The sequence below is a fragment of the Megalops cyprinoides genome, chromosome 9 (assembly GCF_013368585.1).
Source record: "Megalops cyprinoides isolate fMegCyp1 chromosome 9, fMegCyp1.pri, whole genome shotgun sequence".
Lineage (NCBI taxonomy): Eukaryota > Metazoa > Chordata > Actinopteri > Elopiformes > Megalopidae > Megalops > Megalops cyprinoides.
Genome location: NC_050591.1, coordinates 29,995,050 through 30,020,356, shown reverse-complemented (window position 1 = coordinate 30,020,356; position 25,307 = coordinate 29,995,050). Strand labels below are relative to the sequence as shown.

The window sequence follows — 25,307 nt, the reverse complement described above, 5'->3', positions numbered from 1 at the left end:
CCTGGGCCTGTCACAGGACAGCCAAATGAGTCCCCACAGCCCCAGTCAGACAGGCGGGGATATGGGCTAACATGGTGCCACACTTTGTCTTTCTCTCACCGTGCCCAGAAATCGAGGCATTGCACTGCCCTGCAGTGTGCCAGAGATCATGTGCTCTCCCCGGACCGGACAGAATGGTGCCATAGAATCGTACAGCATGACTGCGCCCGAAAGCCCTTCATCTGTGCATATTATGAGGTAGTGAGGGTGAAGTCGTTATTGTGATTTTGTCAGAATGAAAAGGCCTGTCTGCGAGAATGTGTAAGGTCGTTTAAAACTGAAAGACTGTCGCGAGAAAGGCAGAGGATAAAATAGACTGTGCCTTTCACTCTCTGACCACTGGGGGTGCTGGACCTAAAACTGAGGAAGGGAATGAATTGGCACAGAATCAGGGTGGGTTCTATTGTGTGCACACACATGTCTGGAAGGGCCTATACAGCAGACTCATTTTAAGCTGCATTAGAAATAATTAAGCAAAGGGGAAGTAAAAATAACATGACTGTGTGTGTGTGTGCGTGTGTGTGTGTATGTGCGTGAGAGAGAGAGAGAAGGAGAGGGAGACAGAGACACGGAGACAGAGAGAAATAGAGAGAGAGAGAGAGAGAGAGAGACAGAGAAATGGAAAGAGAGAGAGATACAAGAGAAGAAAGCGCTCACTGCTGGAGATGAAAACAGGCACTTGTGGGAAAGCATCTGCAGCTGTTTGTTTGCCGCTCCATTGTGAGGTTCACTGGTGGGCCAGTGGTATCCTGAGACTGTGGCAGGCTGGTGTAGTCACTGTGTTTGCTGCACGCCATGCTGTGCCGCACCAAGCCCTAATGAGAGGCCTGTGAGCACGTCTGCAGAAATGCCCCCAATAAGCGCTGGCACAGACTCGGCAGCAAAGCCACCGCTGTCACAGACAGCCCAGGGAGCTGTGGGCACAGAGCTGATTATTAGGTTTTCCTTTCCGCAAACGGCGCGCATGATTTCTGCGTTTGCGCTGGCATCAAACGAGTGGTTGTGTTTGCTGAGCACTGTCTGAGATGAGGCAGAGAAGCTGGGGGAGGAATGTGGAGATGAAGGGAGGAGAAAGGGTGGTTAGGACAGGGTAGAAGTTGGGGAGCCCGTGATTTTTCAACCACGGTAAACGGAGGTGATCCGCACAGAAAGAGGTGGCCTTGTTTTCTGGAAGAAAGGCTTTCTTTATTTGAAAGATTGAATGGGAGAGACATTTCAGGCACACTGTCGGTACATTTTACTCTCGTCAACTCAATTCAGATTTGTTAACTCAATTAAGTCCTTGCCAGAGGCCTTCTGAGTGCTGGTTCACACCTTTCTGGGTTTTTTTTCTTTTCCACGGACACCATCCCCGTGATGCGGATCTGCATAATACCAAAAGAATGCAGCTGAGCGTATGTCAGATGCCCTGATTTTCTGCCATTATTTGTTGATTATTTTCCCTGTAAGGGTTGAGTGTATCTGGTTACCCTCCTGTACAGGTGCTAACATGGTTATGTTAACTGAATTATAACTGTTTAAAAATACGAATCTGTGGGGACATGACCTACCATATCAGGCAGGATTTTAATGGTGTCTTGTGGAACTAAAAATAGTGTTGGGAAAAAATGATACATATGATTGTTTTAATGTATATAAAGTGCCTTTCTTACCAGAGAAATTACTGCTCCATTGATTTTAGGAGAGCTGGCCTGGCTGCCTGTTTCGTGTTGCTGCAGAATGTAATTTATGCTGTCTCATTTAAACTGACCTAGGTTCTGCAAATTACCATGCTGAGAATAATGTTCTGATACAAAACATACAAATGGAACTGATAAGTATATATTATGCTCAAATAGTGCTTTATGGCACACAGTGTTTTCCTAACACATTTCCCAGTACAGCTGTGAGATTCTTGGAAAGGCCAGTGACATGTTGGATGAACCCCACATTCCTTCCAGTGGTGACTGAGGAATAAGCCTTTATCACAGTAAAAATTGTCATAGTCCAAAGAGTGAAAGATAATACAGTGTTTATTTACACCCCAAAACAGGGCATAATCCAGCAACATTAGGAGAAAATAATACTTCACTGAAATCGATCGGAGTGAAAAATGGAGAAATTCATAATTTAAATAATGAATCACTGTTGAACCAATGTGATTCATATGATTGTGAATAAATGGAAAGAATCCAAAAAAGATAACTATTTTCCTATGCAAGCAATTTTGAGACATTTTATTTACATAATAAATAAGTGTACCATATTCTGCTATTTTTAAAACCATGCCGTTTCCTACCAGGGATAAAAATGAGACAGTTGGATGAAAGTGCCGTGTTTCTAAATGGCCCCAGTGAGACTGCAGCGATGACACTGTAACGAACACAGACCAACCGAACCAGCTCATCAGACCGACGGGCAACGCAGTCACTCTGTAGCGCGGGTATATAAAACACAACTTGTGTTCAGTTAAATGCTCAATATTGCTGATCATTTAAAAAAAAACCTCGCATTAGTTATACGTCTGATTATCTTTACTGTATTGTTTTTTTCATCGTTTCCCAGATTGAACTAGATTTGAGACCGCGACTGTATGAAAACAACTCAATGTAAATTTAGCGGATTGAATTTAATACTGCATTGTATACATGTAGTTACATGGAGACTTTACACTAATTTCCCCCACTTTAGTATCTCGGTCCATACGTACTGAAAAAGGGAAACTTAAGCTTAATAACTGCAGAAACTTTGAGTGTATTGAAATTGTTTAGCTTGAAATGAGTATAGTGTTAGCCTACTATTTTATATTCATCGTTTTATGAAAAGGAATAAACAATATTTTATCGTTGATTACTAATTCTGTTTAAAGCTATTTAAAAAAGTAAGTCGAAAACCGTTGGTAGCCTCTGGGTGATACACAAACCGGATATAAACTGAATGCAGCTCGCCCACATACACTGCTCTTTTGAGATCGGCCTAATTGACAGCATTTTGGCAATCACTCCAAGGTGTTGTAGACTTTATTATTTTTGCGCTTGTGTATGTCATGTTAAATACGGCGCATGATGATACACGTTTTATGTCAAGATGCTTCTCAACAGCACAGCCCATTTGCAGTCAGTGTTGATTTCACCGAGGCCCGCGTGTGCTGTTTCAGACATGTCAAACATATTTTGACATAGTGAATATTACGTTGACATGTGGACTGGAGTCTTTACACAGGGCTGCACTTATGGTAGCAGCGTCAAGTGTGGAGACGACGGGTTAAAACCGAGCATACTCCGGCTTCTCTTCTTTTTTCCAAGAATATAATTTCCCTCCGAATAAAAAAAAGTCGTTATTAATTCTATACGTGTTTTCTTTATATATCATTATTATTTCTTGTGGTGGTTATTGTTAGTATTTTTAGCAATGTAGTTGTCGCTTTTATTGTTTTTGTCCGCTCTTCTTAGTATTATTATTAATATCCTAATTGTATTGTTACCTACAGTTCTCACTAGGATTAAATAGCTGATAGCCGGTATATTAACATGTACGGACGATATGAAGTCACTTTTTTTTAGTATTAGCGCGTGCACTCTAAACCAGACATTTTTTCCAGATACTTAAGGTTAACAGATTACACTCTCCTGACATAACGAGAATCTTGCAGTACTTTATTATGCTTTATGTAAACATTTTAATGCTATATCCTAATTATGGAGCGACTATCCCAGAAGGGATTACTGCCTAATCCTCTCTCTCGCGGTGGATGGAGTGGATTAACGCCGTATTGTCTTTCTCTTTACAAGTGTCCCTCCAGGCGACTGCACAATCGGTTCTGTACCCCTGAAACATGTTATTCTACATGGGAGGGGGTCCGCTTGTAATTGAAGGTTTCCAACCGACATGTGAAAGATAACATACCATTAGCAGCGAGGGCGTTATTCACAAATCAAATTTAGCACGCAAAATACAAAATAACGTTAAATAAGAAAACATGCGTGTCCTTTGTTGAAAACAGCGCCTCTGCCACGACAACGTGTTTTTCTTGCTTTTACTTGATCGGCGGGGTGAGAATGGATATTTTCACAAAACCAGCACATCTTGAAACAAGATGAAGCCATAATCGATTCCTGAATTTTGTGAAGACTTAAATAGTAAAAGGATAATAATAACAATAATAATAATAATAGTAATAATAATAATAATAATAAATGCACAAATGTGTTTGAAATATATTGTTTATTTATAGGATATAAATGTAGGTTTTTGCTGATACTGTGTCTGAAACTGTACTCTTCATAAGTAATAATAGTATAAGGTAGTGACTACTTAACATATTGTATTGAACATATTATGTTATATATCGCAGTGATGTGAAAGTGAGAATTAGCATTTATAAGTTTCTATTTTCCTTGCTACGTGTATTAAATTTGGAAGAAAAATTGCATTAACTGAACACATAAAGGGAAAATGGCATGATATGAATATTTAGGCCTAAAATGTCCAAAAAATCGGAGTACATGTGTACAAGAAGGTTGTGTGTTTATAACGGATTAAATAGAATAATGTTTCAAGATATATATACACCTATTTTCCGTTTAATACATAAAATATATAGCAAACTTGGCAAGGTTACAGTTGCATTAGATCGGGTTAAAATTCTGTAGAATTAAACCATATAATTACCATCATATCTGAATGGCATAATAATAAGAATGAATTGCGCCGCAGCGCTTAAGACATAAGATAATGTTTTACGCAACCAGCGCCGAGAGAGAGAGTGGGGGGAAGTCGAGTCGACCGTTTCTGAAAACCGTCTACGAGCACAATGAAGGAGCGCTTTGGGAATTGAAACCAAAATCCACTTGTAATCTTGCAACAGTATCGGGCATAATTGGCTGAGCAACCTAGATTAAGATTGATGAGACATTAAAGTGGCTCTTCGGAGTTCAGGAGATCGATAAATATCCCAATTTCAAGAGCTTTCTTGCGCGCTTGAGACAGATCAGTGGATCTGCGGGCTGAGAACGTAACGACATTGTGCTGTGCGCTGAACAGAAGATGGAGGATGCAGAGAGAGGGGGGGGGAGAGGGAGGAGGGGCGGAGAAAACAGGAGAGGAATCACATGTGATCGCAATCAGCTGACCGGGGGTCAAAAAGCCATCGTTGTGTCTAAGAAATATTAAAAGTATATCGTTGAGGATCAGGTTTTAGCACTTAGCTGTTTCATAATGGTATTTCTAGTGGTCGTCTTCTGCACTAAGCATGGTTGTTGCTTGAAGAAAAGCACATCAAAGTTGTGATATTCCTTCGTGTGTCATTATACAACACAAAAGAAATGACAATTTATCTATCGTCAAATACCGATCATCGTTTTGGAAACGCTAAATAAGAGTTTCATGGCATGTACAGCAAGAGCTGGATGGGGGCCATTCCCAAATTATATTGCAATATTTATAATAATATTTATAATTCGCGGTACCTTAATAATCACACATAAGAACAAGCTCGTTTAAGTGTAGCATCGTAGTTAGGTGATAAATAAGTAATGAATGTGTTTTGTATTGGATAATAGTAATTGTTTTAAAATGATCCACGGCGAAATTCACCTAAGTAGGCGAATACGGGGATGGAGGTTTTTCTAATATTTATGAAATTCTAGAATAATGCAAGAAATCGGTTTACATTACCCGCCACTAAATTCTACCCATTTTCGTGTTATTGTAAGATCACTGTTTTGAATTTGATGCTGCAATGCTTCACCTAATGTTAAAATTGTATTACTGCATTTCCACATATATATACACAGCATTGATAAAATAAAACGCTACATTTGCATTATTCCGTGTGGTTTCCATGTTCAGTTGCCCAGCATCATGGTCATAGCAAATATGAAAAAAGATTTTCAGACAGCCTTTGTGTCCCGCCTCAAGATAATAAGCGCATTCCCGTACAAAATATTACCAATTTCCTGTGTTGAGGCTAATGAACCACATATGTTAATTAGTAAAGTTGCCTGTTCCGCAGGACATTTGGTAAGGCTGAATTGTCGAGGCAAGTTCTAGTTTTGTCGCCTGTTTTGATCCATCCGTTCTGTGCGTGAAACAATCGTTGTCCTGTCACTTTCAGGCCCCGTGGTCCTGAGCACCCCGGCTCAGCTCGTGGCCCCCGTCGTCGTAGCTCGAGGGACGCTCTCCATCACCACAACCGAGATCTATTTTGAGGTGGATGAAGATGACCCCGCCTTCAAAAAGACTGACGCCAAAGTAAGTGTTAAGTTTTTTCCCCTTTTTTCAAAATGTGAGATTAACATCTGCCTTGTTTATATGCCACCGTGGGTTTATGTGTGTCGTTACTTTTTGTTCGTATTTAATTCATGCTAAAATCGAGACCTGTTTTATTCATTCGTACAATAAGTTTTTGAAATTAATGTATGAAAACGAACGTGAAACTCACATGAACACGTTACTGAATAGTTACAAGTAAATGGAAGAAGTAGGATAAAAATCACCTGCCGAAAACCCTGTAATTTTATTACTGTGCCATCCATGCGAGGGTTGTTTAATGTAGTACAAACAGACGTGACATCTTAACCTGCACGAATTTCCAAAGAGTAACACTACAGACAAGGTCAGCGCATGCATGTGTTCGTGTCTAGTCCATCCAGCCAAAAAATAACGTAGGCCTACCCGGTATATTCTTATGTGAATCCAAAGCCTCTAAAGATGTAAAGACTTGCACTGGCAGTATAGATTGTCTCATTAAAAGTGTATTGCGAGCTGCGTATATTTCATTGTGAGATATATATTTAGCTCCTTTGTAGTTTCAGATTCGTACCTTGATCCTTTTAAATTTATTTTTCAATGCATAGAGTTGCTATTTTATTTTTATTTAGCATATAACTTTTCACATTGTTTATTAAAACACGCGTTTACGACAGGGAATTGTTGAACGGACTTGTATTGTAAATGTCAAGGCCTCAATACATTCACTGATTCATTTTTGTGATCTGAATATTCAGTAAACAATTTCAAGAACGGTGCAATGAATAAGCAGAATATGTCATTTTATTTAATCATAACGCAAGTGGTATGATAGATGTCGTTGTGAATTTCCGCCGTTATGTATAATCTCCTTTTTTAGAAATATCTTTTTTGAGACAGTGTATTGGATTTTTCATAGTAAATTCCTTTTTTTTCGATTGACAGCTGTGTAAATAATTTTCTTTAAGTAAGGCAGCTGTTGAACGTAGCTTGTTTCAAAGCATTTAGTAGACCCATTTAATTAGATTTTATTGCTACTTGTAGTTAAATGGAAACTATGTGGAACGCGAAACATCTGTCCGTTTGATTTTAATAAGATTAGAAACACGGGAAAATATTGTCATAATATTGCATACTGTACAAATAAATGCATACTGCTTAAAATATGACATTTTATAATACACATGATGAGTCACTGTTTGGACACAAATAATACTTAAGTTTTTTATTAGCTCTTTAAATAAATTCAGAGACAGAAATTAAAAATCAAATCACAAAGTGTTATATTCCAGTGTATTTCAAGTGCATTTTTCAAATATATTTATATCGTTTTTTATTTTCAGGCGTTATAATATAAGCAGAATCAAAACAAAAATGTTCGAATATATTTTAAATAAGAATTCAAGTATATTTATGGAATGTTTTAAAATTGAACAGATAGTACCATCAAAATGTAAACTTTAAAATTAGACAATTTCCATTGACAATAGACAAAGTAAAATATCACGGATGTAGACTACTTTAAATTGATTTCTTCTATACCAGAAAGATCCAGGAGTATCCTTAAACTGATGGAATTGAACTTCTAATTACGTGTCACAAAACAACATTCACAATTTCAGACCACTGGAAGCACAATCTATGAATGTATGTATATACAGTATAAAAACGTACAGTTAGATTCTGCCAATGCTTTCCACGGAGCTTTATTTGAAGCATTTTAGCAAATAAACGTTTCGCTTATGTAGGGCACTGGAAATTAAGAAATATTAACACTGATAGTTACCCATCAATTGATTTTGATTGTTGATACATGTTTTAGTTTCCGAATAACAACGATAATATTGCTGACAAAATCAGTCTTTCAAAATTGTTTTTGATAATGAGTATCATATAATCCACGGGGCATTTGTTACACAGCTTACAAGAACATGAAAATAAACACATAACAGCAGTGATAGTTTTTTGTCCGTGAATTCCTTGATCCGCGCAACATCATCTAGGCCTCTCATGACCCCCGGTCAGACCTGGGGGCGAAAACATCGTGTATCAGTGACTCGCCATTACCGTTTTACCTCAGAGTTTTTCCAAGCTTTTGGGGTTGGTTAGAATTTCTCTCGCCAAACGCCAAGTCTGTTTGGCTGCGTTTTCGAGGGCTGAATGGGGCTTTCCCTGAAATAGGTCTAAATTTGGCAGAAAGTAATGCGGACATCTTCTGCACTGCAAGCACGAGATGAGCTGTAGTAAAATTCCGTTTAGTCGGTCCCCGAGACAGTTCTCGTCCCAGTCCGACTCCCGTGGATGTTTTTCGCACTCGTAGGAGACCAAAGTTTTCATGTGGTAGTTGTTAAGGGGCTGTCCGGGGAGTTCAAGGTGACGGTCGCGCAGTGTCTTTAGAACGGATAGACATTTCTTCCTGCAGCCCCCCAGTAGGAGACGGTTCTCGGCTTCGGCGAACTGTAAGACCCAGGCGTCGCTTTCCGCCGAGCTCTGTTTCCCATTTAGCGAGTAGCATTCCTTCGATAAAAGGTTAAAACCTTCGGCTTTTACCTCTGCCACCCGGTTCGGTCCTGGCCAGGGGATGTGTGGCAGAGGCCAGTGCGCAGCGCTCCGTGGCCATATCCCCGTGCACTTAAAAGCCGGGGTGATCTGAACTACGTATCTGTCTCTTATGCGTAGTTTCACTTCGCTGGTGTCTGCGACCATCTTTACGACATCTCTGTAGCTGCACTTATCCACTGCCTGTGCCACCAGCGTTTGGAAGCGGGACCGGATCTTGCGGGCCGAAAGGTAACCGGAGGCTGTGATGAACTCGACCCATAGGGACATGCTTCTCTTGCGGCCGTCGCTGAGCTTGAGCACGGCGCAACCTGGCAGCGAGCCGTCATCCACGAAGTTGAAAACCCCCATCTGATTTAAATAGAGGACCACCTCGAATTCGGTCGGCGAAATCACCTCCAGACCCTCAAAGCGGTTTTCCATCTCATTCAGGGAGCTGATGAATCGGGGCTCCTGCACCTCCACCTCCTTCAGGACGTCCGAAACCACCTTGCACACCTCCCTGATTGTCTTGGAGATCGCGGCTTTCCGAGACTGGCATTTCTCGTTGTAGTATTTGTTAAGGTGGTACACCAACTTGGCCTGAGCAGCTATCATATTTGGGCAGAGATCCGGATTGTATACCGGAGTCTCGCAGTAAGCCGAGGGATCCAACGCGGCTGTTTGTACGGGAGCCAATTTTAGAGAAGAAAGAAAGCTATTTAAAAGAAAAAAAGTGTATATTAGGAAAGCAAGCCTACTTTATGTGCTCAAAGCACTCGCGCGATAAGCCGCTTGGTCATAAATATCAGCGTCTGCAGCAGAGCTCTTAAAAAGTAAGTCCTTCAATTTGGAGTCGAGTAGCTGATAATCAAACGTCCATTGCAACAGCAGCAAGTATTGAAACCGGACACTTGCACGGCTTTCAGTAGTCAAAACAACCCCTTCTTATTTGTGTATTCTGTAATCACTTGCCGGAGTTTGTAATCAGGAGGCTGTGAAAGTGCACGGTGCCTGTGAGTAAGATCGTGGTGAAGGCTGCCGGTGTTGCTGTGTTTAAGAGCCCGGACGCGCTCCCGTGGAAATTAAGAAGGGAGGGCTACAAGCGGGGAGGTCCAATCGCCGTCAGATTCGTCACCGCCTCCAGTTTATCGACAACAAATTAATCCCTGGCTTTTATATACAACTAAAACTAAAGGTAGGAGTATATCGAACAGCGGAAATACACCTACACGTTGGGAGGCGAAGAAAATAATGGTTTATTTGCTGTTGCAGACTGTCTTTTTCTTCTTGTGTAGGGACGTGTTGGCCGGATGAGATTTTTTTTTTGACTTGTCATAGACGCAGGTATAATCGTGTCATGCTTTTGCAAATGACTGATTGTCTGAATATAACAATATAATTGAACACGCGCTGTTAATTTTCTTGAATATTTCACGATTTTTTTTTTGGAGATGTCTCTATTTTTATGCCGGGCGTGAACGCTGTGCAAAGATGTGTGTTGTTTTTTATGTGTTTGTGGTAGGGGGAGTCCTCCAGAATTTGACATGATGACTGTAATGACAGGCTTAATGATAACAGGTCATCATGTCAGATTTTGTGTTTGTGCTTACTCCAAGTTTGTGTGTGTTCTGCCTTCACCTAATTCAGTACCGTTAATTGTAGCTATAGGGAAACTGCATATTGCATTTTATGCAGTGTTTTTTTTCCCTTGTATTAAATGTTTGTATGCCATGCATGCAGTTATGTAAATGCATTCACTGAATTGGGGAAATATGAATGCGATAGGTAAGTTCCTCACGCTTACATTTTATTGTTTTGTATAATAAATATGATTTTGACCAAAACTGTGCTTTGCCAGTTTTCTTCTCGTTAGAACTTTAAAATGTAGTGGAGGTTTTAGTATTTCATGCATCGTGTACAGCAGATCAGAAGAGACTTTCTTAAAACGATTATCATTATAGTGCGATTTCTTATTTTGGACGTATTATGTACGTATTTTTTCTTTAAGAAAGGCGCGTTATCTACCATAGTTATTTGCTAGGTTTTTTTATCTTACATTTGCAGTTATATTGCGCACATGGTGAAGGAGTCAGTTTTATTTTGGTTCATGGCTTTTTATGGATTTTATTCTATTTCTCCAATAGCGGGAACTCCGTATTTACACGCGCGTAGATTTTAAGTTGATTTTATCGTTTGCTCTTTTTTGGATATATGTAAATAACACGTTTTTTCATTGTCTGAGTTTCGTTGGATAAGTATTTATATATAACAATTAGCGATAGCAAAATGAGCTACAGAGTAGTTATTTTCTTGTGTTTTTGAGAAGCCATATTCATAGCAGTAAAAGGTCGCACGTTAAAAGATAGTGATGTAGTGACATTGGAATTGCGCAATAAGAGCTACTAATTCGTTAAAATGGTCAACGGAATGAGCAGCGCTTCAGATTTATATCTTAGTAATTAAAATAAAAAAATTGGCGTAGTTTTAATAAGTCTTGATTTAAAAATCTTCCCCTCTAACCTACGTCGGTATTTTGTAAATCTATGTTGTATATATTTTCCTTATTAATAAATTTTTTTGTTAAAGTAAAGTCGGAACCTTTCTTAAAACACTAAAATAAATGTCCAGTTCAATGTTCCGCACAAGAAGAAGAAGCAATGTGGAAGCGTGCCTTTCAATTGTAAGTTTTAAGACTGTCTACACATTGTTTCAGCTCAGAATAACAAAAGTTAATTTACAACAGTATGTAGTGAAGAGTTGTTGTCACTTATTAAAAGAGTTACTGCTTAACCTTTCATTTCTTTTTTTGTACGCCATTCTTAGGGCTGTTAGAAGTGGAATAGATTATTGAGGCTAAGTGGTGCAACACCTTAACCTGCTATGTGGGCATGTTGCATTGTTTTAGTGGCTGTTTGCTATTTTTTTTTCTTACTATACTTACTATATTCCTGATCAGTTCATGATTAGGGCTACATACAGACCCAGTATTGTGTCCTGTAATGCAGAGTCATTTTGCTATGAAAACATGGAAATTGATTTAAAAGGATTAGAATTTTTAAAAGGAGTAAAATTTTAATGCTTGTATGCTGCATATCCATGACTATTCCTTATCAACAAATACTGTCTGTGTGTGCTCGGTTGTGTGTGTCTGTGTGTCTGTGTCTCTGCGTGTGTGCGGTGTCAGAATTTATGTATAATAATAGGTCATGCTCTGAAGAAAACAGTCAAACAGATCCCAAGTTAAAACCACGCTGAGGTGCATCGAGAAAACAAGCCGTGTGCAGTACAATTTGCAAAGCCCCTCCATCTCACGTCACACGATTACCTAAAGTACGTAACTGAATGTATGGCACAGATATATTTTTTTGAAAATGACCAAAGTTGCAGAGCACAGATAGTAAAGATTGAGGCGGAGGGGCGTGTTTGGGCTTGGCAGGAGGCTGTGAGGAGAGCAGGCCCCCATGGCTGGGTGGCTTCCATTATTATTCCAGTGGGTCTGGCCCTCTGTCCGCATCATCTCTCCAGCCGCAATAAATATTTTCCCACTGCTCCCCAAGACCGGGTGGACGGATATTGGCAGACCAGTTGCTTTAAGTGTGAGAAAGTATAAAATGAAGAAGGGAGGATTTCGGTAATTCACCGCTGATGGCCTTTTAATGTAATGGCCCCCGTGTTCAATTGATTGACTTTCTTCGGTTTCTCGTCTTTTTTATTTAAATGCACCGTCTTTGACCTGATGTTTTATGAATTGTCATAAACAGTGACGGATTGCAGCTTTTAACGTAATCAGCTGAGGAAGGCCTAATGAAGGCTATTTTCTGCCTGCAGCGGGTAATTCTGAGGGCTTGTTACAGGCACATCAGACAACATTAGGGACTAACTGAAATGGTTTTATCAAACAGATAGCTGAGGCAAAACCATACTTGGCCCTTTTGGCCATCCCTCTTTCAGAGACACACACTCAAACTCTCTCTCTCTCTCTCTCTCTCTCTCTCTCTCTCACAGCAGTAATCAGCCTGTATTAGATCCAGATCCACACTCACCTTGTCATTCAGTGTCTCTCTAACACACTGATATCCAATGAACGTTTCATGTCTCCTGCACTTTTTTCCCCTGAGTTTTTCCCCTCCATCCCTGGCCATCCCCATGCTATGATGGTGTGCTTGCCCCTCATCAGGGTTATGAGTTCTTAATCTGCAGCATGCACACTTGGTCACCACTGGCTCATTCTCGTCTCAATCTGGCCCTGTGTCTCTCCCCCCCAGGCCTTCAGAGCTAGTTTAGACCTGGGCCTGACTCCTGATGGAGCTCCATGGTCACCCCCCCCCCAATAACTGCATCCCTTCAGACCTGTCTACACAGCCAGCACGATGCCAGAGACCCTGAGTAACGTATGGGTCTGTTTCTCCACTGGCACAGTACCGTCATGATTCAGTACAATGAGTTATGTTGCCTCTAATTTTGGACTAACATGTGACTAACAGGGCCTCTTTATGTTCAGAGCTTGCCTTCCAGTTGCACTTCATTTCGCCCATTTTTTTTTTTTTTGCTCTTTTTTGGAAGACTGATTCTCCTGTCAAAAGGGTCTGGAATGCTGCTAATAGTTCTTGTCAAACAGCTGAAATATGGCACACGACACCAGACTTATGTCAGACATAGAGAATCCTTTCATCATTTGACAACACGGACATCCTGCATTAATTCAATAGCAGTTCGGAAATCGAATAGTTTTAAAATGTGTTTTGGTTGTGTCTCACATTCATTGCACGACAGCAGGCGTGAGTATAATTGTTGTTATAAGCCAAACCTTACAGTCCATTTTTTTATTGTCTTGAAATGCATTCGTTTCTTCATTTGGGGTGTTCGGAGTCTGTGGAGAGACTTGTGGTCTTACCTTGTCAGTTGAGATGCCTCTGTTTCAGACAAAGGTTAAATGTGAGCGTCGGAGAGACGCTTGTTTTGAAGCGAAAGTCTCTCCAGTGTCCTAGTTGTTGTTGGGAACCAGAGGCATGTGCAGTCTTGTGAACAAAAAGGGGCACAACCCTGATCTGATCATCAGCAGAGAGATACATGCTTATCTGAACTCCTCAGCAGTTTGACAGGGTAGCACCGCTCTCTTCTCTTCCTCCTTGTCTCCTATTTTTGTGCACGCCATTTTTAAAATAGTTACTTTAACCACTGCAGTTGGAAGTGTGAAAAATTATTTTCCTTGAATTTAAGTCTTTATCATTTACAAAATATGTGAACATGCTTTATTTAGTGCCCATTATTTTTTTCCCCCCAATATGTACATTTCCTATTAGCCTTTTCTGTTAAGCTTTTTTAAAAACATGTTGAAATCACTCAATGCTCACAGACTTTTTTCCCTACGCGGTTTCCTGTAAGATTTGTGTAGTGGTTTCATGGGAGAGGGTAAAAGCCTGTGATAGATTACAGTAAGTTATTTAATCCTTTGAACATTAATTCTCGTACTCTAAAAATTAATTTGCTTAATTAATAAGAGCATATGGAGCACAACTTCATTATTAGACTGTAAGAAAGAAATACCAAAGGGGTAAAAAATGGCTAGTACTAATAGCCAATTAAATATGCTAATTAGAGGTAATAAGTGTTGCTGTCTGTCTATTTTAGTAATCCAGTTATTTATTGATAAATTAACATTCTTTTCACCACTTATTTTCCAGGAAATCATTGATTCCATGTTTGATTCAAGGGACATAAATTGAGCCTTAGTTAAAAAAGGAGAATGGTTGTGAATCTTGGAGGTCAGAGTGCTGATTATCACATTCAGCTAATGGAGAGGCGCACTCAGATATAAATGAGATTAAGGCTGGTATCACTTAAGCCCAGTGCGATCACCATTAGCATCAACGCAGTGGAAAATAATACAGCGAAATCACACAGGACGGTGACTAATTACGGCTTATTCCCTGGGTTTCCTTCATGAAAATCAGCCTAGTTACTGAGCTTATAATCAGGATTCTGTTATTTTAAGCAATACGGTCTCTCTGTGGGGTACTGGCGTAAATTTTTCACCCCCCCCCCTCCTGCCTGACATACTGCACTCTTTTTTGGATTCTGTCCTTTCATTTGTTTTATTCTCTATGCGGTATTAGCACCCCCATCCCCAGGGTGCACCGGGGCTGGGAGAATACAGCCAGGGGCATCTGCACACCTTATCACGATCAGCATGGCAGGCAAAAGCCATATGTGGTTAAACCAAAAACACAAAGAAGGCAGAGGGTGGAAGGAGAAAAAAGCACAACTTTTCTTTGGTGTGTTGAGAGAGAGTGAGAGCAAGAGAGAGAACGAGAGTGAGCGAGAGAGGAAGAGAGAGAGAGTGAGAGAAAGAATGAGAAAATTCCAAAATTAATTAATTGTCTCTTTGCTTCCGCGGCTCTCACTCCCCCCACCCCCCACCCCATCCCTTTCTATGCGGAATGCTTGTCAGCTTTTCTGATAAATGACTGCATGTATTTGCATAGATTTTACGTTAATATAATTTAGTTTTATTTGCAGAAAAACAGTTTACATAATAATGCAGAAAATTAGTAATATGCTCCCTGCTCTGAAAGCTGGAGGATTGCTTCCCGCAGACAGTGATAGATTTCTCTGCCTGTGCCATCAGCAAGAAGTTGTGCTGCTTAAGCCACCGTCTTCCCCCTTTTCATTAGAGCTTTGTTAAGTGCCGTATTATCTCCTAAACGACAGCGCTAAGGAAAGTGTTTGTCAGGGTCGGAGGCAGGATTCCCGGCTGGCTGTTTATTATTTTTCAATTCTTTCTTCACGGGCCGCTTCTAACCTTGTAAGTGCCTGTTGTAAAACGTTATAACTACAGGCTTTCAGCAGGCTCGGGGTTTTGTTCGGCGCTATGGTATTTTTGTTATTTAATAATACAGGCGCATTTCCTGAATAAATTGGCGTGTTTGAGAAAGCTGACGGCCTTGCTTCCACCGGACAGCGTTTCTCAAATGAGGCTTGTGTTCGCGGCCGATTTTCTTGCTTTGAAAGTGTACCGCTTTGATTGCGTCCTAGCCGAGAGAACACGGCACCTCCGCCTTAACAGCGTTGTGATTAATCTTAATGTCGGAAAGACGTCTCCTGTCTAACAGTTGAGACCGTAATCATTTACCTGCTGACCTGATGGTACTTGACCAGGGAGTCTTCAATGTCCCCTCAGCGTGGAATAAGCAATTACAAACTCCCTCTTGAAAATGGAATGCAATTACAGAAAACAAACATACACAAAATATGAGGAAAATAAAGCACATTCATATTTCAGAGGTTTTTTTTGGGGGGGGGGGGGGGGTGCAAATAATGAAATGCTGGTGGTGAAGCCTATGATGAAATTAGGCCATGTAACCCAAATAAGGGATGAAGGCTTCATAATTGCCAGTCCTGGAGATCTGAGGTGCTGGGTGCCAACTGTCAGAGCTGGGGCTAATGATGACAAATGCCCCTCTATGCAGATTGCAGAGCGCGCAGGCGGCCGGAAAAGAAAGGGAGAGAGGAGAAAAAGAGAGAGGGGCGAAGAAGAGAAGAGAGAGAGAGAGAGAGAGAGAGATCATTTACACCCCACTGCAGTGCACGCAACACTTCCAAGAGCGAAAGCAAACATCAGAAATATATATACGAGACATAAGTTGCATGTGCTTTTGTGTCTGCCATACTTGCGTGTTAAAGAGTAATAATGTTGCAGGGGGCTTTTGCTGTTATGGTCCTAGTGTTTCTTGAATTCATCTTCATCATTCTTGGTGGTTGGTGACAAAAAGTAATTACTTTTGGTTGGCTGAGAAAATTGTTACCAAGAAAAGTAACATTGGTTTTAAATTTAGGTTGTTGTTATGCCTAATTTATGTTAAATCAGGCAGTCAAAATATCATTACATTTTTTACTGAATGAGCTATATGAAATTATTTTTAAAAAATTAGCCTGTAGAGTAGAGTTATGTATAAACAAAACAGCTAAACATGAAACGTACACTGTACAGAGATGATCTCACAGTAAGCTTACAGAAGAGTATTTGCTTTATTTACAGCAAGAAACACTCAGTGCTCCATGTACAAGAATGCAATTTTGTATGCTAGTTTGAGAATGTGTTCCTTCAACCATCAGCCACTGTCGATGGGGAAAATGTTTATTCTGATAACAGTGTTATCTTATAATCTGGGATATTAATATAAATTATAATAGACTAGATATAGGCTCGACTAAATATCATTTCTGGGGACAACCATTCTGTTTGCTGTCCATATTTATTTGAGACATTTACTTCTGATATGGACATATTTTCAACATATTACAATTATTTTAAAATGTGATTTTAGAAGTAGAAGTAATATAAATATTAAAAGTACATATAATATATGTTATGTATTTACATATACACGTAATATACATATATAACACAAGTCTAACTTACATTGATGGGAGTTATTACAAAATAAACTTGAAGGCCAACCTACAGTTTTCTGTACATGGCTTTTGGGAATGCAGAGTTGCCTAGCTTACTCCTCTTGATCTTGGAACTGTTTTCATAACTGCTAAGCAGCTAACAAGTTCAAAATGTATGAAAAAGATGGCGAAGCCAGTGCACTGCTGGGATACTGATAGTGTAAAGGAGTGCGTAGTGCTCATCAAGATCTGCGTAGCAAGAGCCGCCATTCTTTTCCAAAGTTCCCGTCTGAAAGCCATGCCTTATTTCACGTCCCGAAGAGCGGCATTGTTGCAGAAACCCATAAATCTGATTTCACTTACTGTGACGTAGCGGGCCCTGCAAATAAAAGAGCAAAAAAAAAAAACCCTCTGTGTGTGTGTGTGTATAGCATGCCCAGATTTCCCCAATTTGTTGCATGAGTGGCTTTTGAAAGGGGTCCCGCTTTGTACAAAGGGAGCGTCCTTTTTGTTTGGTTTTGCCCCATCTGTGTCATCTGGTGGTCTGTGCAAGAGGGCGGTGTCGGGGGCTGCCCCCCCCCACCCCCCCGGCGCGGCCGCCAGTTGTTTTATGGACTCTCTGGAGTGGTGGTGGGAGTTCATGAGGTGGCCATCCCATTGTGCGGCTCCTGCAGCTGACACGTGTGAATTAACTCCAGCATATTGAAAGATAATTTCCATTAATGAAAGAGAGGAGGCTGCCCCTGTCCCCCCCCCACCCCCCCCACCCCCGCGATTTATTCTCCTTATTCTCGGGTACTCTTTCCTGAAGCACGGTGGTCATCGATAGCTGGTGTTTAAAGGGTTACAGTTGCGAGGGAACTCTTTAACTCGGCGCATTGTTACACACAGATACGGACGTTTACGATGTTGCGGCGGTCCGCTTATCCCCGCGCTTGTCTGTTGGGCTTTGTGTTTTTCGCCTGGAGAAGGGGCGTCTGCTGAGCAGATAACTAAAATAATGATAAAAACAGATATTTTTTTCAGTCTTTGTTTTCCATCTAAAATAATATTATACAAACACATTGGGTAAACAAACAGATTGTGTAATGCACTTGTGATCTTTTCGCCTGTGTTGCTGGCTCCATTTTAAAACTGGCAGCAAACCAGCCATGTGACTGGTGTGAACGATGCTGTGTTGCAACTTAATAAAAAGGCCAAACTCAAGTAATAATGGACATAGGGCAAAGCCTGCTGCTGTTTAAACAAGTATTTTGCAACCCTCTGTAGTAGGCGTAGATTCTTGGTTGAGGGATAAGTGATCATTGCTTGTGCTTTTCTGCGCGGTGTGGTGAAGCTAGCAGTTGCGTCGTGCTTGTCTGCTCAGTCAGTCAAAGGGGTCTGATACGTGATGGCTGCCGTCCAGCTTGTTCAAAGCAACAGCCCGTGCTGTCACTAGTGGTGGCCGCGGCGCCCCCCACTGGACCTGCCACATGGACGGCGTAGTTACACGCCACCATTTTGTGTCCACGCCTCCACTCCCCACAGAAGGGAGAGGGAGACGCGAGAGAGAAGGGAGAGACGGATGCAGGAGGCAGGGCGAGAGGGAGAGGTTTGCGGGCGCGCGCTAGACAAAGACGGCTGCGGGGACGTTTTGTCTGCTTTGATTAGTCACGGGTCCCGTTAGCGCCCGCCGAATATTTCCCTGTCACAAGCGTGGGAGGACAATGGGGAATGCGCCCTTCTCCGTTATGCTGAAAAGGAGACCATATGGGGGGAAAACGACCGGTCGCTTATTTCACATGGTCATTATCGTCTTTCAGAGAACTCTAAAATATGCTCGTAATACCCATCTGACAAAGTTTAGAAGAATCACATCTACGTTTCCCCACATCTCACAGTAGTTTTGCTTTAGTGCACACTGAGCCTTCAGTAGGCTGTGTGGGAGGATGGGTATTTGCGCTGTGGAGTTGCTTGCTAGTAAATTTGAAAGAAAAAAAAAATGGCAATTTGTGTGCCATTTCAGCCACTTCCAGTGAGATAAGCACTGTGCTGTAATCCCAGTGCCACAGACAGATCTCCTCAGCAGCCTCACTAAATCATGACTGTCGGTCAGAGGCGGTGGGAGTGTGGTATCTGTCAGCTCCCATAGCAGGTTCACCTCCACCCCACCCATGACGGAGAGAGATGGTGTGCGTGTGTGTGTGTGCGTGTGCGTGTGTGCAGGTATGTGTGCACGCTTGCAGTCGAAAAGCTCAGTGTTCAACTAACTCAATCTTACTTTGCCAGCCAGGTTGGAGAGCAGAGACAGAGTTGTATGTCTTCCTGCTCCATTACTCCAACACACGACGGGTGATGGATGACATGACATCCCCCCAAGAACTGATCCATGGTTTCCACATTGGGTTTTCCTCCACTGGTCCCACATCTCGATGGAGCCCTTGGGTGGCAACTTACCATACTTACCATGCTATATAACGACTCATCTCTGGGAGTTTTATTCACGGGTATGTCGATGAGGGACATGGCGAACGTCCTCTGCAGGAGATGTTTGTTTTAACAGAGCCACCCGGGCCTCATCGCCGTGCTAGGTGGTGTGATCCGTGAGTGACATCAGAGACGTCACTTTTGGTCAGCTTGCGATGTATAAAAATTTGCCAGGCGAGAGAGGGTTTTTTAAAGGATTCTGACGGAAGAGGAGACCCTGAATTCGAAATGCGTGCCCTCAGGCTGTGCTGTGAGGTCCGTTCTGATGGCCGCGCGCTCTAAATAATGGAACAGCTCGGCCCACGCTGCTCCACACACATTGCAAGGGTTCGGGAGACGCACTCCTAAAGCCAAATGATTTCTGCTGGGGGTTTTTTGCACTGTACAGCTGGAACGAAGACAACCAAAACAGCTAAAAAAAAAAAAAAAGAAGAAGAAGGGTGGAAAAAAGGAGCAGGGTTTTTTTTTTTACCTCGTTTTTTTTTTTTAGCTTGTTGAAATTCAAATGATTTTATTACAGTGTCAATTCCCAGGTTCTGGCAGGGGCGTCTGAGGTGTCGGCGCACCAGAGCCGCGGCGCGGTGAACGAATGCGGGTGTTGACACCATCTAACGAACGGGGATTAGGCGTTTACAGAAGCAGCAATATGATAGGTCAAGTAGAAGAGGCACTTCTCCACAGCACTTGGCTGTGTAATGAATGATTGACTGGAAAAGGAGAAGCTGCCACTCGCTGGCTGAGTCCTCGACTTGACGCCTGCCGCACCGCTCCGCGGCTCCCCTTGATCACGTTTCGGCTGCGCCTCGCTCTCATCTGAAGAAGAATCCTGGAGGGAAAAGCTGCTTTCCCTCTCATTTTTCTCCCTAATTTACACATTTAAGACATTTTTGTTTGCTTATTTGCGATTCCCTTTTTTTTTTGCCAGAGAACCCCCTCTTGCTCTCTCCCTCACTCTCTCCCCGTGTCTGGTTTTTTATTTTTTTATTTTTTTGCCTCGGTTTGCCTTGGGGCGATGAACTAATTTCAGGTTCTGTAATTACGCCGTGTTGTACACCTGTCTGCTATTAATTCCTTGCCGCCCTCCATCTTCCCCTTCTTAATTAGATATTATTGTAATTGTTGTTATTATGGTGTTTGCCATAATTAGCGTGATTGATGTTGTTGTTAAAGGGGTCTGTATTTGTATTTGTTTTAAATGCGCGGTGTTGTAAATCTGACTCTGGAATCTGGTTTGTGCCCTCCAAAGGCAGGGCTGACCGCACCGAATTCAGGCCCTTTGGAAAGTTTGCTCCCGGGCGCTGTGCGGAGCAGGGCGGGGGAGCTTTGTGCCCGCCGAACGGACCCATGTTTGTAGCCATTTTAAGACTGTTAACACAGTGAAAGGCCACACAATGGCCAGGGCCAGGCTTTGTTTCAGCACCTTGGTTGCAGCTTGTGAAATTCGAATAGATTTTTTTTTTAAGAGAGTGGAGTAAGGGCAGTGTTATCCAGCTAGATTTTTTTTTTTTAAATCCTGTTTACACGTTAAATATTGGTTTCGCCACTCTGTGTTACTTTTATTTGGTTTTCACCATGAACATAAATAAAAAATTAAATAATAATAATAATAAAAAAAAACAGGCTCTCCGTATCAGATCCTGCGAGTAGGGCCGAACAAAGGAGAGGGTAAAATCTCAGCTGAATAAAGTGCGTCCTGCGTTGCTTCTCCGAGCTACTCGCAATCCAATTAGAAGTTTAATAAGGGTCAAATTAAGGGGGCTTTACGCTGGGGGGCTGGGGGGCATTAGCAGCGAGGCGGCGCGGCGTCGTGGGGGCGGAGGGCGGGGCTCGGCCAGACACAAAGCTGTCAGTCTCCATGCGGGGAAGGCCTTGGCCCCGTCGGGTTGGTCAGGTGGGGGTGGTGGGAGGGGGCTCCAGCTGCAGACGACCTGGCCTATTGTCCTGGGGGCCTGCTGTCATGTAGGATCAGCTGCCTCTGCGGCACACTGGGGTTACAGGTGTTACCTGAAGCCTGCATCCAGACTCCACTCTGCTCCTGGCTCTGCCCCCCCCCCCCCCCCCCCCCCCCACCTGCAGCACCCTCACCATTGGCTTTAGAAGGCAGACACCACCTGAGTGCTCATTATATTCCTGACTCTCTGACACATAGCTAGCCGACCTGATCTCCTCTCTCTCTGTCCCTAACAGTATCTGTTTATTCATCATACCCCACTCTGTAGTTCATTTCATTTTTTTTCATTCATTTTGTTTGTTTTTTGGCTCATTTTAGTACACTGTGTTACTGACTGCGTGATTCATCTGTAAATTACTGGCAATTAATCTATTCAAGAGTGTATGTGTGTATTTTTGCCATTAATAGTTTTGAGTTGTAAGATGACCAGAATTTTTAATTTTGCAAGACATTTTCATCAAGACCAAAGTATCACAAATGCGTGGATATCATGGTCTTATTTCTGTTTATTTAGGCTGTCACACATTTTCGCACATTTCAGATGCAGAGGTATTTTTACCGAAAGGTCGCTGAATTGCACTGTAAAAAGGTATCTTTGTCTTTGGACGTATAATCACCTGCAGACATTTCGTGAGAATGGGTACAGCGGCTAGTTACGTTTATTAAAAACATTAATAAATGGTCAAATTTCCCCTGAGCCCTAAACTCACACAGGTCCCCAACAGGTCTGAAATTGGACACGTTAAATGTTTCGACTCCTTCCAAGTGAAAGGTTGGAAAGGAGGGCAGTGGAAGTGCTTTAGCCTGGCTTTGTTGGGTGGCTCACATGCTGGGGAGCTTTGAGTGTCTGACAGCCGTTTAACTCCACACGACCTGTTTCTCAAGTGCCACCATTTGGGCCCTCTTGAATCCTGTTAGGAGCCACAATTACAATTCATGCGCTCCCAGCGTTCCTTTGAACACGCTGAGAGAACGCCGGAGCCAGTCCTGCCCTTGATCTCCTCGATTCTGTTAGTCTGGAACTCTGAGAAAAATTCTGAGAATCTTTCCACTCACTGCATGCATTCCGGACCTCTCAAACCAACACATTAAATAGTAATGTTCAGAGAGGGCTCAGGCAGCCATGGTCAACAGCTTTTACTCCAAGCTGGGAGTAACAGTTTTTATGTTCATGCATTCATGTAGTGATTCATTTCATGAATATAAAACTTTACAGAAATTAAATATATGTTAAAAAAACAACAAAAAAAACCTGCATATATTTTGCACAGTGAATATTTACATGTCTTCTCAACACTCAGAAATGTTAAGCATTAGATTTGGATTCAGGGGGTATTTCACATTGTCCTTTAGCAATCTGTCTACATATTTTATCAAGCATGCAAACAAGGCGTTTTTTTCCCCCCTTCTTTCTTCTTTTTGACAAAAATGATTGAACACTACAGCACATTTGAACAGGCTTCAAAGAGAGGGAGAAGAAGAAGAGAGCATAATGCTTAATAGGTGCTTTAGTAATTTCAGAGTTTTCATAGCTTAATCCGTTCTGAAAAGCTCGGGAGAAGAAAGGCTGCAAATGGCCCTCAGTATTAATTTGATGTGACTTCTGTACAATGAGGGCCGCGGATCCCAGAAGCACATTTTGCAGCTTACCTTCTTTCATCGTCTCTAGCCCTTGGAACTTTTGCCTAAATGTTTCATGAAACGGGCCTGTAAGCCTCTTTGGTATTCTCTCATTATAATGCAGTCCCTAAGACTATTATTACTGAGTGTTTGAGCCGGAGGAGCAGATACAAATAGTGTAGCTACTTTTTCTTTGTGTTACATTCAGATTGATTTAGCACAATTGGGAGAGCAGTTGTATTAAAACACACACACACTCATCCACTCACTTCCACCCCCCCTCCTTGCTATTGTAATGCTTTCAAGTTTGATTTTTTTGTGTAGCTAATGGTTATGATTTGTATGATCGTGTTGAAACGGGGGTTTTGAAAAATGTCAAAGGAAATAAAAACAAACCATTTCATTGCTGCTGTGAATTTGATTTTGTTTATTCACATACACTGTGATGAGGGTCAGGGCTGAATTTAAACGGCATGTCTGAGTGCAATTCAATTCCTCAACTGAATCAACATTAAAAATGTATGAAATTGCATTTCTTACCTAGTCGTGTGTGAAAATAGTAAACTTTTCATGACCACATACATAATTTTGTGCAAAAACAAATCAACATTGTGAGTATCCATTGCTTTCCCTGAAATGTAATTATTATCTCATAAATGTTATCAATGACTTTAATATGCTCACTTTAATTATTAATTTTGTATTATGTTGTATTAAATTGAAAATTCAAAAATATTATGTTATGGAAATATAAAGTGCTGCCCCAGGTAGAAAATAAAATCTGGAATTATACAATTCACTTGGACTATTTGTTGTAGTTCATCTAAATTTTGTGTTTCAGGAAAAATGTTCAGTCAAATTAATTAAAACAGATCCTGGCCATAAAGTTGACGATATCAAAGACAAATAAAACTGCTAATGCTTTGAATGAAAATAAATGAATGGTTAAACATCCAGTGTTCAGTGGGGCCTTATGAATGTGCTTATTTGTACTGTTTTTCTTGCCCGTCCTCGGGAGAGGAGGGGGGTGGGAGGAGAGGAATTCAGTTTGTTATCAGAGAATCCCCCATGGTGGGGTCTGGAACCAGTCTGTTTGGGGGGGGTGGAAGGGGGTTCAGAGGAGACCGAGTGTCGCTGGCCGCTTGCTCCCACTGAGTTTGATATACTCATTTACTGATCAGTAAAGACGCGGGGGGAAACGGAGGAATTTTTTTTTTTCATGATGAAAAGTAAGGCCTTTTTCCCCCCAGTCTCCGTAGTGTGTCTACAGGGGAAAGTTTTTCAGGAGCCGCAGTCAGCAGGTCGCTGACCCTGAGGAAAACAGCTTGCATTAATATGCTCTGGCCTGGTGTAATTAGTCAAATTACACCACGCCAAGCGGGTTGTCACTGGCTGTCAGGTTTGGCGAGCGTATGAGAAGGCCTGGGGTTCCTCTAGAGACACACCCTAAAGGCCGAGAAGCATACTCAGCCCCAGCACCCCTCGTTCCTCCTCAGAGGAGCAGACGGTGGAGGAGAGAGGAGGAGAGAGGCCGCACACAATCCCCGGACTCCGTTTTCTCCTTCTTTTGTCTCTCCGTTCTCTTCTCCGTTTCCTAGCCTCGGGCGCAAAAGGCTGGGCGCGTTGGCCGCCATTTGGATTCGGGGAGAGTGCAGAGGGAAGCAGGGAAGACATGAAAGTCAGAGGAATTACATCAACAGCCTTCTCTCCTCCCATGCTCCACGCGAGGGGGGGAAGCCTTTGAAAGAGAGATGTAGGTCGACTAGTGCTGTTGCGCATGCACACCGTACGCACATGGTTTCACGTGGCAGAGGATTAGCAACGGTAAAAAGATTTAAACTATATAATTACAAGGGGATAAAATACAAATTATCTACCGCACTCAACAGCCAGATTATCATCCTTCTCGGCAAACCCGGCACAGCCCCTGGGGGTTAGCCAACTACAAAAGGGCCTCATTAGCATAAATTTACAAGCGCTCCCCGTTCGGAGGGCCCGATAAGAACCTGTTTTACCTTTGCATTAGCGCTGAATGGCTTGTTGTGCTTTTGGCAATGACAGATAAGTC

At 42.0% G+C, this 25,307-nt stretch overlaps 2 protein-coding genes across 5 annotated transcripts in view; one reads left to right on the top strand and one right to left on the bottom strand.

Annotated features, from left to right (window-relative positions):
- Positions 1–25,307, top strand: part of nbeab (neurobeachin b) — a 269,175-nt gene that overhangs the window by 193,056 nt on the left and 50,812 nt on the right. For all 4 annotated transcript variants that reach the window (XM_036537414.1, XM_036537413.1, XM_036537412.1 and 1 more), the window contains one exon: positions 6,134–6,270. In XM_036537414.1, the coding sequence (XP_036393307.1) occupies positions 6,134–6,270 (137 nt within the window). The remainder of the gene's footprint in view (positions 1–6,133; positions 6,271–25,307) is intronic.
- On the bottom strand, positions 7,781–10,483 carry mab21l1 (mab-21-like 1). Its single transcript, XM_036537416.1, has one exon. The coding sequence runs from the start codon at positions 9,421–9,423 to the stop codon at positions 8,344–8,346; it is 1,080 nt and encodes a 359-aa protein (XP_036393309.1). The 5' UTR covers positions 9,424–10,483; the 3' UTR covers positions 7,781–8,343.